The following is a 17834-nucleotide window of genomic DNA, read 5'->3' on the forward strand; positions in this document are numbered from 1 at the left end:
ATAACAACAAATTTAAATATTCTATATAAATTATTGTTATTAGACCTTTTCCTGTATTAAATAAGAAAAATTAAATTTAATAAAGTATTTTTTTAAAATACTAGATTCGCACGTGTTATTGAAAAATTAATTTATAGCTAGCTAACCAAATATTATGCATAATATTAAAAATTTTGGAAATATTCCAATTCATTATCATGAGTTTTGAAAGCATTTAAATCATAACTATATCTCATGGAATTTATAGTGATAATAAATGATTAATATAACAACATAACATTATTATAATGGCATTATATGTATGAAACATTAAACAAATAAGATAAAACAAATGAATTATAATAGTTAAAAGTTCGCATTCTCCTTTTTAAATAATACTATTTAGTATTATCGTTTATATATACATATTATGATATGTTTAATAGTTTTATAAGATTAGTATGTGTAAAGGGTTTAGTTTTTTTGGTCGAGTATCCACCCTGATTTTTTTTTGCTAATTTTTTAGTAATAATATTGGTTGTATATGTAATAAAATACTGATCGTGATTGATTCTTATGAATTGTATCAAAATAGTTATAAAGGCATGTTTTTTTTTTTTTACAAATTCATTTAACATCAATAAATATTTATCACTTCCATCAAAAATATAAAAGCTGCTGGCAATATAATTATTATTTTCACCACATACCCATAATTTTTTTTTATTTTTATGAATACTGTATTGCATAAATTTTTACATTAAATAATGAATATTTGAAAATAACGAAAATTGCTTGCAATTTATTAGATAACAAAAATATTATTAACGATATATTGTTTTTGCAGAAACATTATTTGGTTTGCAAAAACTGTAATGTTGATTGGTGTGGAACGAGAAAATAATGAGAATATAGAGGATTGAGGGTTACGTTTGGGGAAACCCATATTGGGTGTCAGGGTTAAGTACTATGGATTAGGGTTTTGTTTTATAAAATCGATGTTTTGGGTTAGAGCTATATTTTTATTAATTTGTTTATAATTTGACAATACTTATTTGTCAATAATTGTTGATTAAATATATGTATTATCCCTTATGTTTAATCTCGAGATGATGTCTATGTTTGCAAACAAAAAAAGGATGATAAATATTAAATGAAAGGAATGCGATAAATAACAACAGCTATATTTGTAGTATTCAGAAAAATTATGCATATAGTGCATCAAAATATTAAAAGACATAAACAAATTATATACAAATAAAAGATTCTTAAAACAAAAAACAAAAAAGCACTTTATGATGGTAATTTAAAGCAGCCATTATACATGGAAACAAATTTTTTTATTAACACAAATCTTCTAATATTATGGCACTTAAAAATATATACGCTTATATATCAACGGAGTAACAACCCAAGCATTTTCCAAAACCCAATCTGGATTTAATGATAGCGTGCCCATCAATCTAAGAAAAAAAACATAAATGGATGAATATATAAAATGTTTAAATTTTTTGCAAATGATAGTATATATTATAAGTATGTACATTTATTTAAACAATAGCTGAAAATTATCATGTTATAAAAATTTGTTTATCGCTTACAGATTCGATATAGGTGACTTCAACACATTTTCTGAATTTTTCAATGAGGTATCCAGATATGTTAACATATGCTTTTTTTAATTTTCCTTTTCTAATATCTTCCTCAGAATCAATGTCAGTTGTGAATGAATTTGCTTTTTCTATGATTATATTTTTATATTCTTTCTTGGAAGGATTGTGATCATTTATATTTGCTGAAGTCATTACAATTACAGTTTTGCCTTCTGATATCTACAAAATTAATAAAAATATATTGCATAAATTATTGTGAGTAATATGAAAAATACGATTTATAACGAAATAAAAGAGGGAAGGCTTCCTTACTTCAACCTTTTTAGCTAAAGCATAAAAATATTTCTGAGGGGATCCAATTTTTTTTTTGTATCGTTGTTGTATTATTACTAAACTTGGATCGTATACACGGGCAACTTTCAAAAAAAAAATTTCATTATGTAAATTAAAATATTATGAATTTGAAGATGTGGAAAGCAATAAATAGTATCACATAACAATGCAACAGTAAATCATGAAATGTCGAATAAATAGTAGCAATAATGCACTAATTTGACTAATTATTTATGTTTTGTATACTTTTAACAATCCCCTTATTGAAAGGATTGGGATGATTTGGATCCCATATCTCGTTTATTAGTTTATCATACTAATGGAAGCAAAGAGAAATATATGTATATAAATTATAATAATTTTTTAATTTTAGTTTGGTTTATAAATTTAATATTGTTCATAAATTGATACCTCTTCGACATCATAAGTTGTTAAATTAATATGTTGAATATATTTACTGTCTTCAATTTTTTTTCTATGTAAATGCATATCATAAGTAGTCAATGACATACACATATCATAACGACTCTCATATACAGCATAATATGTTAAATAATGTACAGCGTCTTTCATAAGTTCCTCCGCATTTTTTGCTTCTTCGTAATTGGTACATAATAAGTGCTTGTTTTGTTCATATACTTCTTCTGAACTATCATGATAAAAATGGGGATATTTTTATATGGACAAAAATAAAGGCGTTGTATTTATATTATAACATTATTGTACAGGGGTATATTTAATATTTTCACAATGAAATATATATATTGTTGTATTTTCTTACGTAAGATAATGGCGTTCTGGTTTGTGTGCTAGTTTGTGTGCTGGCTTGTGTGTTGTATCTTTTTTTGGAGCAGGTTCAGCTGCAAGGATTATATTATTCACATATATGGAAATGGTTAAAAAAAACAAAGGAATATGAATATAAAATTTATTCATTTTTGAACTTTACAAACAAAATATTTAAACACAATTAATATTTTTTTAAATTAAAAATTAACACCTCGAAAAATTACAAATGTGTAATTAAAATTGAAACCAATAATTTTCTCAAATAAAGCATAAAAAAATACAAATTATTATTTAAATGACAAATGTATACCTTTTCCAAATTTCCAAATTTAATATATTTTTTATTTAAATAATTCGATCACAAGACGCAATCGATAACAGAAGCTTTGATAAATAATGAACCTTAAAAATATTATGATTCATAATTTCATTAATAGTAATATTATTTAAAAATAAATAATTTTAATTATATTATATAAATGATATTTTTAATATATAGCATTATGAATACACAAGTTTGGTGTTTTTAAATTGATCAAGCTCAACTTAAAATTTGTAAAACAACTCATTGTGATGGAACACATATGCTTATATTTATATATAATAAAAAAAAAATTTTATTTTTACCAACAAAAAATCATTCATTTAAAATATAAATATAAAAGTAAGAAAATAATATAAAAATATGTATTTGTTTTAATATAATTGTACACACTTACATTAATAATTAGATTAAAATAGTTGTTTTGGTATTTTTTTCCATTTATTTTCCAAGATTTCCTTGATAATGTATAGTTTATAATATAAAAAATGTTTTTACATTTTAAGTATTAAAAGATATTAATTTAAGGTTCGAGTTATTTATTTTATTATGATTGAAACTGTACATCTCAATAATAATATTACAAATTCATCACAAAACTTATATTATAATAAATCATGCTTTATCTGGAATTTTTAATATTTTTAAGGTATTATATGTGAAATAGCAAGTTCAATGTAGTATGTGTTATATAATATCACAGAATGGGGGTTATAATATCTTAAATCTGAACGTAATACGTATATGTTTTCGTTATGCATATATCCATGCCCATGTATATATATGTGTAACAGTGTGGGAAGAATCCCCGTTTTTTCTACGTCGGGAACATTTCTTCGTGTTTAATTTGCTCAATTTTTACATTTTTTAGTACAAATCGATACATAATTCGATAAAAAAATTATTAACTATTATTCGCACGATGTCTCTTTTGCAAGAATACGAACCCCCGCCATACACTGAGCACACATTGTCGTGTGTAAAATATGTTCGCATTTATAAACTACTTAAACATAACTAGTTAATTTTTATGCAGCTTTGTTATGAAAAATATCCTTGGCACAAATTTTAGGGCGTAAAAATTATAAACAAATATAAAAAAACAAATATAAAAAAACAAATATAAAAATATTAGCACAAAACATTTATTTAAAAAAATGGTAAAATTAACATATACGCATGACATCAAATAAACAAAATAAAATAAATGGCGATGAATGAGAGTTATAACATCATTGCAACGGCACTAATTCGGGCTAAAGTAATATACAAATTTAGCGACCAAATAAATAAAATTTGCAATGCATATAAAGGTTTCGAATAAGCATTTTTTAAAGACTCAATTTGAAATAGTCTGGAAAAATATAATCATAATGCTAAATAGAGATAGGTTATTTCTTTAAATTAGTATATATGAAATTTTGGTTCAACAAATGGTCAAATTATTTATTACAAAAAATAGTAAACAATTTAAATTGGGCATAATGCTTTTGAAATGTTTATGAATTATATGGGTTTTGTCTGTATGCTAAAAATTTTATGAATAAATCAGGTTTGAATTTGATTTGTTTGTGAATTTACTGACTCAATATTTTTTTCATAATTCCCAATATGTAAAATGGTTAGTGGTAAAAACATAATAATAAAAAAAATAGCTAAAAGTATTGATATGGTGGTTGGATCATTTTTATTTTCGTTTGCGTTTAAAATATTGCCATAAAGCTTTTCACAAAATAAAGAAAACATACCACCAAATAAACTTGTTATGCCCAATAATTTTCCAAAAATAATTGAAGGAAAAGCTTTTAATAAAAAACAATAAACTTGACTAGTATATATACTCGCTATACACATATATAATAATGCAGAAATAATTCCAGCGAGTTGATGTTGAATTAAAGCTGTTAAATGCATAAGAGCTGAAAATGCATTCATAAGGATTATAATAATTGTAGCACCATATTTATTTATAAACCGACCAAATATAATACATGGGATAAATGATAGTGGCATTAAAACGTTAATAATGTTTATTATAGATCTGTCATAGCTAAAATATATATCTGTGAGCATACCATAAAAGACAGCAGAAATATTAAATAATATAAAATATACGATTATGCAAATACTTGGATAACTTAATAATTCTTTAAAAAATAGTAAAATACTTTGTTTGTGAAAATCTTCGCTTTCTAATATATTTTTAATAGTTTCCTTTTTATTTCCATTGTTCGAAATATATGTGCTTCCATTTTGTATTGAACGAGGTTGCATTTCCACATCATCAGTTGATCCGATTCGTTCTCCCGTTGCTTGCTCCGACTCTTGACCATTTTCTAAATAATAATCCAAACCTTTAAATGGTTTTACAGGCAATAAAAATATTGCAACTAATAAACACGGGACTAGTATAATAAATATATATCCATAACAAATATAATAAAATGGAAGATGTGAATATTTTTGATAAATATAATTTAATGTAGCTGGGACAGCATAACTTAAAGATGCAGCAGCACCAATCACTGTCAATATAAATGTTGATATATCTGGAAATAAATTTGAAACAGTAAGTATTGGTATGAATGCAGTATCTGCACCTAGCCCTAAAAATACAAATCCAATTAATGTTGTATCAATTTTTGTAGTTTCGATTGACAAAAACACCCATGATAATATATTAAAAGTTTGTCCAATTATTGCTGTAAATTTGGGCCCAATATGATCATATAAAACTCCACAAAAAGCAGACATAGTAAAATGTATAGCTAATGTCATAGGATATAAATTATTTATTTTTTTATATTGTGGTGATAATGTTATATCAGCATGTTCAGTAATATTTAAATGTTTATATTTTCCTACGCATAATAATAAATTTCGTATTGATGTCCAATTAAAATATATACATCCCGATGCTGCTGTATATATTATTATAATTATTAGTAAAAAAACTCTATTAATATTAAATGGTGTTTCTTGTTTTGCACCAGGTAAGTTTGGATTTGATTTAAGGCGTAGGCCTTTAAGGAAGTTCACAATTTTTGTACAATTTGATTCGCTCATTTTGGAATAAACATATCTTATATTATCAAATATTTTATTAATTTATTATAATTTGTTTATATTTTAAATGGATGTAATATTATGAAAGTCTTGATATGAAAGCTTTTCTGAATTGGTAGCCACGGAAGGGAAGCATTATTTAGTTTATCCCCATATTTATAAATCCATAATAAATTTCTATCCCTTTTTTCATATCCTAGAAATATGAATTTTTTTTTTATTAATTTATATATATATATTTCCACTTATGTAATTGTTTTTTTGTTGTATCATTTTAATAATATAATTTTTATTATTAATTAAAAATTTTCGGGATAAATAAAATATTTAATGTTTTCATTTTTTTTTTTTCCAATAATTTTTATTAAATTTTTGTAGGATATATTCGTTTTATGGTTTAATTTATGCTAAGAAGCGGCATATCCTACATAATCATACTTCCCTGATTTATTTTGGGAGCATGCATATTTTCATTTGCCTTCAGTATAAGTTCGGAAATTTAAATATTCAAAAAAAATGACGATATAATATATATATTTTTTTTTAATAATTCACAACATTTATTATAACACATAACTATTTATAAATATTTATACTGAAAAAAAAATTAACAAAATTTTATAATTCGGTACATGAATAGTTAAGTTATATTTTAATTTTGAAGCTTTTGATATGCTTAGGGGGTTAGGGTAGGTTTATGAAACCTATATACGGGCTAGAGTTCAATAGCGCATTGCATTTAATTTTGTATATTTTGATAAAATTGATTAGCTTAACGAATTGTTTTAAACATATATAAGAAATAAGTTATTAAAATTGATAAAATAAGTTGTAGTTTTTAATATTTATATTAGTGCTGATTATTTTGATCCGGTAAAGGCTTTCAAAGACAAACTTTAAGGAATAAAATGCAAATAACAAAGATAAAAGTAAATCATAAGTATATTAATTTAAGGATGGTGATCGATATATTTTATGATATTTCTATATCGATAACCAATTAATTATTAATAAGTTTTAAGTTCTATGATAATAGTAAAAATAATAAGAGTACGAAAAATAATTTTTGAGAGTAAAATGTGATCAAACTAATATAAAAGACAATTACATAGAAAATATAATTGAATTATAGCATTAATTATTTAATATATTTTAATTAAAAAAAAACAATAAATTACATAATAAACAATCATTTTAAAACGATCAAAATGTTGTGGTGGTAATTTAAATAGGCATTACGCATAGAGGTAAATTAATTTTATTAATATATGTATCCCAATATTAAAGTGTTGAAAGACTTTTACTTGAAGGATATTCTTAATCAGTAGATAAAAGGTGGTTTATTAATCTTATAGTTTTTTGATATGTAATATCTCTTTCTATTTTGTTGTTGGCAACCTCGGCAGAATTTCCATCATCATAGATCTACGAAAAAAATGAATAAATATATAAAATGTGTTAATATTTTGCGTGTGAATATCATATAATATACGACTTATACAAAAGTGCATTTTATATAAATATTAAAATCTGAAAAATGAGAAAAAAATGATTATGTTAGTATTTTTTGAGGTTTCTTACAGCGTTGATATAAGTAATATGAACTTGACTATTGAAGTCTCTTTCAATTACAAATCCGGATACGTTAGCACCTAATTTGGCTATTGCCTCCTCAGGATCAATGTCAGTATCGAATAGTTTTACATTGGAGTACACTTCTTTCATATCAGTTTCTTGATTGATTTCAAAGTCATTATTTATAATTCTTGATGGACATAGAATTACAGTTACGTTATGTGATATCTACAAAATTAATGAATAAAAAAATATATGTATTGTATAAATTAATGTATAATAATATGAATAATAAAATTTTTAGAAAAATAATGGAAAATAAATGTCCTTACATTAAATGATCCGCCTAAAGCATATTTTTTTATGGAAGGTGTATAATTAGGATCTACGCTTTTTTTTTCAAACAAGCATAAATCTCTCCAGTATCCACGAGCAACAATTCCTAAAAAATGATTATTTTGGAAATATAAATGAAATATTATAAATATAACAAAATAATAGACAAAGAACAGTAAAATTGAAAGATGTGTAAATAGTGATAATCACATATTAAATTCATTAATTGATTATTTTTTATGTACCATTAAGAAACTTGCTATTCGATGTGTGGTAATCATCGAAATCCCAAATCGACCAAATTAAAGGATGGTACTAATGAAAAAAAAAACATATGGATAAATGTAATAATGATTATTTAATTTTAAGTTACTTTTATATGTTAAATATTGTTTGGTATTTGATACTTTAAAGCCAGGTGAGATTGTAACATGAAGCCTTCCAATATCAATATTTCCATTTATCTTAGAATATATAACACACTTTTTATTTTCTGTAGAAAAGACAGAATAACCATTTACACCATTCTCAGAAAGTTTTTGTAAAAATTTTGAAGTTTCCTTTGCATGCTCTAGTGATAGTAAAACTTCATCACGGTCAAGAAATGTCTGGCCATTGGCGTCTTTATACAGTGCATTCTTAATATGGCTGGTGAAAGTGATATTATTTTTAATGGGTAAAAAAAGAAAGAAATGAATTTATAGATGGAATTATTAACATTCAGTAATTATGAAGGCATCCGTTTGAAGAATATGCATATTTATATTATATGTATATATTTTCCACTTTTTCATACGTTCTTTTTTTGGGGGGGGAATCGGTAGTAGCAGCATCTGCGGAAGTTTCGCTTGCAAATATTACATTTTGCATATATCCTGCTAGACTTAAAAGTGCTAAAGCGACCTTAATATATGTTTTATTCATTTTTGTATTTGATAAGTAAAATATTAATTTAAAAAATGTAAAAAGACGTTATATAAGTATATTTAAAATAGAAGGAAAAGAATATGCGAAAATTTTATAAAAAATTTATAAATATTTAAAAATAAAAAATAAATTTATTATAATTATTTAAACGAAAATTATTTAAATGAACTCATTGCAATGGGGGACAAATAACACCACAAAATATAGAGCATCTCAAATATTATTATTTTAATTTTTATAGATTATAATAATATTTAAAAAAGTAGCTTTAATTATATATAATATATTTCGTATGTTACGCGTTACGGGCATATCCATTTTTTTTTATAGTTGGCTAGTCAAAAATATATATAATATATATATAGGACTTTACATGCGGTTACTATATGCATCTTGAAAAAAAAAACATATGCTTACATACGTGAATTATTTAAAGAAAACAACAATATAAAAAGTAAATATTCGTTTTAATATAATTTTTCTAATATATGATTTGGGATAGCTATGATTATATATATATATATACATAATGAATAATAAACTGTTATAGCGGAATAGATATAATAATTAATAATTGTATAAAATATATAGTTATTGTTTTGTTATTTTTCACCTTTATTTAAGTATAATATTTTTTATATTTTTATGTATTAATGAATTTAATTTATCTGAAAAAAATATATATTATTTATATATGGTTGCAACAATTACAACTACAATAACAATATTTCAATTTGTCATAATAACAGTATGGTAAATTTTTTGTTATGGTTAATCATAGGTTTTGCAATTTTATTTTTTATTTTTAATCTTAATACAACTGTCCCAATTAATAAAATATAAAACAATACAAAATGTAAAAAAAATATATAAAATAAAATTAAATAAAAATATCGTAAAAATTAAATAAAAATACAGTGAAAATTAAATAAAAACCCAGTAAAAATTAAATAAAAATACAGTAAAAATTAAATAAAAATACAGTAAAAATTAAATAAAATTGTAAAATAAAATATAGAGTATTTATATACGAAAAAAATATATTTTTTTAATTATATATTTTTAATGTTAAGGTGTTCAAAATAAGGATTTTTTGTATTATGCAGGTCGGGTTTAGAGTTCAGGAATCTATTGGCATTTTATTTTTTATAATATTTATTCATCTATTTAATTTATTTAATATATATAATAAATTATTAAACGAAAAAACACATAAGTTACAACTCCTGTATTTTGTTCACTAAATGCGGCATATGCCTGTAATACATGAAGGGGCATAAGCATTTACATGAAAAGGAACCAACAAAAAATGCATCTTCATAAATTATAACAGTTACATTTGCGTGTTATATATTAAATATTAAGTATGTTGAAGTATATATTGGTATTTTCTATTTGTTGCTAATTTTGAGTTTGCCATATACATTGAGTCTTAATAATATATGCTATAATTGTGTATCATGTAAGAAATGGGAATCAGTACGTTTGAAATTATATCAACACATATATATATATATAACATCAATTAAGTTTATTTGATGAATCTTCTTATTTAACAAAATGTCTTATTTGGATGATATAACATTTGTGATTTAATATTGTTTATGAACTTATAAAATTATAACAGGATTCGTTTAAAATTGTTTATAATATAGCCCATATGCATTAATACTGAAATTTTTATGATTAATTAAGCATATTACTAATATATAATAGATAATCATAAAGTATAGATCGATATTCGATAATGCATCGATAAAATATATTTTTTGTATCAAACATTTTTAATCGGTTTAAAAAATGTGTTAATAAAAAAGTATATTATGGTATATTTACAAGAAGTATTTTACTTTTAAATCACATAATCCTAATTTTTTACATTATTTTTGTATTTTTGTTATAATTTAAATTCGTATTAATATAAATAATTTTACACTTTTTTATTTATTTTCCATAAAAGTTTAAAATTGTATTCGTAGTTTAAAGTTCAGATTTCGAGATGGATTTTGGGAAACCCATATTTTGGGTCAGGGTTCTGTATTATGGGTTGTAGTTTTGGTCCATGGAATCTATGTTTTGAGTTAAGATTATATTTTTATTAATTTGTTTATAATTTGATAATATTTGTTGGCTTGTAAATGTTTATTAAATATATACACAATCTCGTATGTGTTAATCTCGAGATGATGCCCCAATATATGCCCCCCTCGAAGGAACATAGCCATTAATATGAAAGGGGTCGCATAACATATTTTACATAAGTTACAATACCGTCATCGAATTCGATCGTATATATTACATGTGGCAATATTATAACTTCACATTTTATAATTTATTTCTAATTTTGTCTAACTATATATAAAAACCCTTATATATTATATAGACGTATTAACCCATAGCTATGTTGAACCATGAGCAGCACATTATGTTCTTTATTTGATGAAACATTTTATTTAGTAAAGCTCATAATTTGTGTCATTATTATTTTGATTTAAATTATAACTTTCCAACCAAACAATATAGTAATCTCATATATGAGGTTATAACATATAATTATATTCATTTGGAGCAAATGCCTACATGATAATATACTTTCAGGTTAATTGGTATATGTTTAACATCAATTAAACAAGCTAATAATATATAATAATATAATGCAGACTCATAAAATATCGATCAAGAATCGATAATACAACATTATCTATAAAAGGCTTTTTATGCATCTAACATTTTTAATAATACAATAAAAAATACATTATAGATATATGTATAATACCATTTATTTTTTGATTGTATATAGCATCATTTTATGCTAAATCATTAAAATCAAATAATAGAAATAGTTCTATATATTTTAATTTATTTACTATAAAGGTATAATGCTAGATTAATCACTATTAATTTTAAAATTTTATAGTTTTAAGGAATAAATAAATTATATTTAAAAATAGTTAAAAGAGAAAATATACGTACATTAATAGCATTTATTTCATATTTTGTTCTAATAATTATAAATAATATAATAGATAGAATATCGTCATTAATGACTATACATATAATCTAATAAAATACTTTACTAATAACTAATATTTAAATATTGTTTTATTATGAAAACTTCATATAATTAAATATGAATTTATTGAAAACGAACATAATAATTAATTTTATTTGAACTAATACCATTTTTATTAGGTTATTATATATATACAAACTTTAAATAATTTAAATATATTGTTATTACGAAATAATGTATATGCTCTAAAATGTTGCACTTTAAAACAATGGAGCAAGGAAAATTACTAATTGGTTTAAAGTATTTCTCTTGAGTGCATTAATTATCTCATTGTAGAGTACAGTGGTATATTAGTAGCAATAATAGTAATAATAATGGATTAGTATGCTACTAAATATGAACAATATATTATGTTTATTTGATGCACCACATGTGTATAAATTCATTATATATATTATTAAATGGGTGATAAGATTAAAATTGTATGCATAATAAATCAAATAAAATATTACATTTTGTTGCTAATTATGCTTTATTATAGTGCTATGACATTAAAGCTATCAATCAATATAATAATAATTCCATAATGCTCGTTAAAAATACAGCTATTTCATTATATAAATAGCGTTTTATTATAAAATATATAACACATAATATATGTTTAGATTATAAGTATAAATGTGTATTTAAGATGGGGGCCCTTGTTATATTGCTTCTAAATTAAATAATTATTCTAACCAAAGTATTAATAGAATTTTAAAATTAAATTATACGAAAACAATTATATTTATTTTCTTTATTGTTTAAAATACATTTATTAATCATTTATATATTAAATAGATAATAAGAATGAAAAGAATAATATACATTTATATATACTAATTATTATTCTAAAACTAATTTATATTCATGATTCATTTTAATTGTAGTAGCTCAATTAACCTAATTTTTATATTATTCTTTTTTAATTTTAAAAATTGATAAAATATGCACTCAAAACTATTCATTAATCACATTTATATGTAAAGAAATATTAGCACATATTTTAAAATGAATTATAATTTACATATATTAACTAAGATAATTAAGCATGCTATATACCATTTATTTAGAAAAAGGAAAATATTAAATTTAAACACAAATTGGGTTTATATATATTCGAAATAATATAAAAGGTGAATATTAACTATTTGATAATAACGTATATTAATACATGATATTCAAATAATGAGATACAAATACATTTTTAACAATTATAGTAATAACGCATTTTTAATTCTTTATATATTTATAATAATATAAAATTGGTGAAAAGTTTACTATAATTCAAGAAAATGCATAGTTCTCTATGTACAAGCATATAACAATTAGAAAATGTGTTTTATTTAAACTTATTGAAATGTTACACAAAATAATACAATGAAGCTATTCCAAATATTATTAAGAATAGCGATATTTCGCATATGATAAAAATGTTTCGAACAAATCCCAAAATAAGGATACTTATCTAAATTGTAGTAAAAGTGAATATATGTTTTATTTTATTATATTGTTGTATATTAATTTTAAATTAATATTATTATTGAGAAAAATGCTAAAGTGCGTTTAACTATTTAAAATTTCACATAGAAAGACAAATAATTGCATAAATTTTTTGGTGTAGTATATAAGTTTTATGTAAAAACAATATGATGCCAATCTACAGATTAAAGAAAATCCATTACAATGACCACCCGAAAATTGGTAAATAACCTTATTTTAAAATAAAACATATCTATCCTTAATTTTATTATGTTTAAATTATATTTAAATAATATTATATTTATTTGATAAATTTTGAATTAATGTATATTTTTATAACTACTTCTTAGTGTGAATTTCTTATTGAAGCTGATGGTTATTTTAATGGTAAAGATATCGATATGAAGGAAATTAACAAAAATACAAAAATCATAGGATATTGTAGTAACGGTGGTTGTAAAAAAAATGAAGAACATATTAATGCTTTGACCTTATATATATATATGGGGTTCAAAAATTCAATGAAAAGACAAAGTGAGTATAATAAGTATGATGAATGCTTATTGATGTGGCTAAGTGATAAATTATTTAAGATGGACGACGAAGGCAAAGAAAAAAACAGTAAAAAACCCAATATCCATACTATTACTTTAAATCAGGCTTATGAGAAATATTTAAAGAATCATAAAGTAAAATTGGATTATTGGGCTCTTTTGAATATTATGCCGGGTTTGAAAAATGCTAATCTTAAGTATATGAGCGAATTTTATAAGTTACTTAATCACATATGTAAAGTAATTACATATTATAATGAAAAAGGTGCCAAAAGTAGGAAACTTTCTAAATATTTTGTCGATTGCCGTCGTCAATATAGAACCCTTTATATGAACGTTTCTGAATGCAAACCATATCTTCATTTATTGAGTAAATTAAAAGGCTTATATGATGATTTTAGAAGTTATGCTATTAAGAATACTGATTCAAACAATAATTTAGTAACTAATCTTGAAAAACTTACACTAGAAAATGGAGAAGAGATAGGCGCGACGAAAAATTTTACATCATATAACTTCAGTAATCAACCATGTAAAGCGAAAAAAAAAAAAAAAACGGACAAGCCATCATTACAATCTTCAAACCAACTAAAAGATAGACAGCAAGGAACACCACCAACACAAAAACCAGAAATAAAAGAACCAAAACAACAATCATCACCAGGACCAGCACCACCATCGCCAAAAGAACCACAACCAGAAACACAACATTTATCATCTACAACACCACCTGAAGAGCCACCTACAAAACTGAAATTACCTTCATCTTCACAAGAATCTCAAGAACTAGGAAAAAATAATCAAAATGAACTAACGGATTCAGGCAAAGAAACAGGGGGCTCTAAAAGAGAGATAAAGGGTCCCGATGTTGGAAAAGAAAAAAAGATTGGCGGAGCCAAAGAACCCGGCGATCCAAGTGGTGGGAAAGGTAGTCAAGTAGATGGAGGTGATAGAGGAAATAGTGGATCAGGTGGCGCAGATACTGAAAAAGGTAGACCAGAAGGTGGATCCGCTGATAAAGTTAGTGAAACAGAAGATCCCGGTAATGGGAAAGGCGTTTCAAAAGGTGGAACAGGTGATGTACCAGGTGGTGATCAAGGAAGTCCAGGCAGTGGAAAAGATGGTGGACCGGGTAGTGAACAAATTGAGCAAGGAAGTTCAGATGGTGGATCAGGAAATTCGGATAATGAGAAAGGTGTCAAAGATAGTGAACCAGGGGGTTCAAGTAGTAGAACTGGAAATCCTGGCGGTGAATCAACTGATAAGGATTCAGGGGATAACACAGAAGGTAAAGAGAATCTCCAAATCGATAAAAATATTACACAAGATAATTCAATGAAGCAACACGAAGATTTAAGTACATCCGGCGGTTCAGTAGATGATTCACCAAAAGATAAAGAATCCATAAATAATACAATGGAACAACATCAACAAAATGCCTCTCTAGGATCAAATCCGAAAGAAAAACCACAAGATAGCCAGAAAGATACACCACCACGACAAGAACCAGAAACAAAAGAGCTAGAACGGCAACCATCAGAACCAGCACCACCAAAGCTAAAAATATCGCAACCAGAACAACGGCAGTCACCGCCTTCAGGGCAACCAAAAGATAACCAACGTGAAACATCACAGCCATCTGTATCAAAACCAGGATTAAAAAATGACCAAGGAACCTCAGATATACCACCAACAGTTCCATCGAGTGAACAAAAAGATTTAGGTGGAGACACAGAAAATCAAAAGTGTCCCCAAAGTGATTTAAAGGGCCATGGACAAACTTCAGTTACCAATGAAGGAGGTTTCGATGGTGGGCCGCCCGGTGTATCAGGAGGTTCAAACCATGGGGAAAAAAATATAGATAAGGAGCCATTAAATCCAGTTGGTGAACAAGGTGGGCAAGATGATCAAAAAAGTCAAGAAGGATCAAGTGGCGATAAATTAAGCCAAGATGGATCAGATGGTGATCGACGAAGTCCAGGTAGTGGAACAGGTGGTCAAATATCTAATGATAGCCAAGGAGGTACAAATACAAGTCAACAAGGTACAAGTGGTGGATCCGGTAGTGGCACAGGTAATCAAGGAGGAGATACAGGTGGTGGAGCAGGAACTCCAATTAGTGGACTGGGTGATGGACAAGGCACTGATGTTAATGGACCTGGAGGTGCAGGTGTTGGACAAGGAGGTATAAGTGATTTACAAGATGGTCGCGGAGGACCGGATGGTGGATCAGGTGATATACAAGATGGTCATGGAAGTAAAGAAGGATCAAGTGGCGATAAAAGAAGTCAAGATGGATCAAGTGGCGATAAAGGAAGTCAAGGTGGGCAAGACGATCAAAAAAGTCCAGATGGATCAGGGGATTCAGAAAATGGACCAGATAGTGAACAAAAATCCCCGGATAGTGATCCAGGAGAAAAAGAAACTCAAAATGCATCATGGCCACTTTTTGATATTAGATCATACATTTATACGATCGCGTCAAAAGGCATGGAACAATTAAATAATGCTTTCGAATTTTATGACGAAAAAAAGGAACAACTTACAAAGGCCACGGATACTATGAAGAATTTATATAACACATCTGTGTCTAATATGCAAAACAGTTTCAATAAGTTTATTGATTTTTTTCATGACATTATTGATAATATAAGTAATGATTTTAAACAAGTAGAAAACCCTCCTGATTCAGGTGATAAACAATCTGGATCAGATGGGACAGGGGATAACCCACCCACACCTAATGTCCCATCCGAACTCCCAAAAGATTCAAGTGATAATAAACCCGGATCAGACGGGAAAGAGGGTGAACCATCCACATCTAATGGTTCATCACAACCCCAAAAAGATTCACCTCAACAAGATTCAAATAAACAAGATTCGCAAGGTTCACAAATTCCACAAATTCCACCAACGCCACAAACTACAGAAACTTCACCAAAACCTAAGGAACAAACTCAAGAACAGCGACCGTCTCCAGGCACGTCTGGAAACCAAACTTCTGATCGAACCAATCAAAAAGGATCTCAAAAATCAGTGCAAACCACAGTGATTAAACAAGAAAATCCAGGAGCCAAAGTAAAAGGAAATGGACCAACGGGAATAGGTGATGTATATATATTAAAAGAATACAAAAAAATTGTAATTTCAATTATAGTTATTCTAATACCCATTACTTTAACTATTCTGTACAAGGTAAATAAAAGAAAATTATGATGTGTACTATTTTTAAATTATTTCCTCATAAAATATTACATATTTTTCATAATTTTATGTTAGTATTTGTCACTTGGACGAAGAAATGAATTGAAGAAAAAAAATAACATGAAAAAGGTTATAAATATGGTTGGTGTAAATAAAACGACAAAAACAGTTATAAACTCAAGTGATGGAAAAAAACAAATACAAATAATTATAAAATCATCTAGTAAAAAAAAAAAGACTAAAAAATCTATAAATTCCGTTTATGGGGAAAAATCTCTATCATTAAAAATATACCAACTTATGCAGGCTGATCCTGTACCATTTATTAATTTAATTTTTTTGTTGATTTTTTTTGTTTATAAAAGAAAGCGTGATTTCATAGAATGATAAATTTAATTAGCTTATATTTTAAATTGAATTAAAAAATGTATAAAATTAAAGAATGCTAAATAGTAAATTTGTCCATTAATATATTTAATTTTTATAAATGGGAACCAAGTTAAGGCTCCTTTTACTTTTTACAATAAAACGTAAAACAAACTTTCTATATGATGAAATTCTCTATTATAACTGAATTATAATATTTCTTTGTCGTTAGTTAT

The 17834-nt window shown here is 25.3% G+C and overlaps 4 protein-coding genes across 4 annotated transcripts; 1 reads left to right on the forward strand and 3 right to left on the reverse strand.

The window, feature by feature from the left end:
- Positions 1-1367: 1367 nt before the first annotated feature.
- On the reverse strand, positions 1368-2861 carry PCHAS_1146700 (fam-a protein; the record flags this gene model as incomplete). Its single annotated transcript, XM_016798754.1, has 6 exons — positions 1368-1442; positions 1581-1811; positions 1905-2008; positions 2172-2241; positions 2337-2574; positions 2707-2861. 6 exons carry the CDS (start codon positions 2859-2861, stop codon positions 1368-1370), a joined length of 873 nt encoding a protein of 290 aa, XP_016654125.1.
- A 1723-nt stretch (positions 2862-4584) lies between these two features.
- Positions 4585-6102, reverse strand: PCHAS_1146800 (apicomplexan amino acid transporter ApiAT8, putative; the record flags this gene model as incomplete). The annotated part of the gene is made up of 1 exon (XM_016798755.1): positions 4585-6102. The coding sequence occupies one exon, from the start codon at positions 6100-6102 to the stop codon at positions 4585-4587; it is 1518 nt and encodes a 505-aa protein (XP_016654126.1).
- Positions 6103-7419: 1317 nt separating this feature from the next.
- PCHAS_1146900 (fam-a protein) lies at positions 7420-8937 on the reverse strand (the record flags this gene model as incomplete). The annotated part of the gene is made up of 6 exons (XM_016798756.1): positions 7420-7527; positions 7684-7905; positions 8010-8119; positions 8259-8328; positions 8421-8661; positions 8810-8937. 6 exons carry the CDS (start codon positions 8935-8937, stop codon positions 7420-7422), a joined length of 879 nt encoding a protein of 292 aa, XP_016654127.1.
- Positions 8938-13678: 4741 nt separating this feature from the next.
- On the forward strand, positions 13679-17619 carry PCHAS_1147000 (CIR protein; the record flags this gene model as incomplete). The annotated part of the gene is made up of 3 exons (XM_016798758.1): positions 13679-13696; positions 13825-17223; positions 17308-17619. The coding sequence occupies 3 exons, from the start codon at positions 13679-13681 to the stop codon at positions 17617-17619; spliced, it is 3729 nt and encodes a 1242-aa protein (XP_016654128.1).
- Positions 17620-17834: the final 215 nt, after the last annotated feature.

The sequence above is a fragment of the Plasmodium chabaudi genome (assembly GCF_900002335.3).
Source record: "Plasmodium chabaudi chabaudi strain AS genome assembly, chromosome: 11".
In the NCBI taxonomy this organism is placed as follows: domain Eukaryota; phylum Apicomplexa; class Aconoidasida; order Haemosporida; family Plasmodiidae; genus Plasmodium; species Plasmodium chabaudi.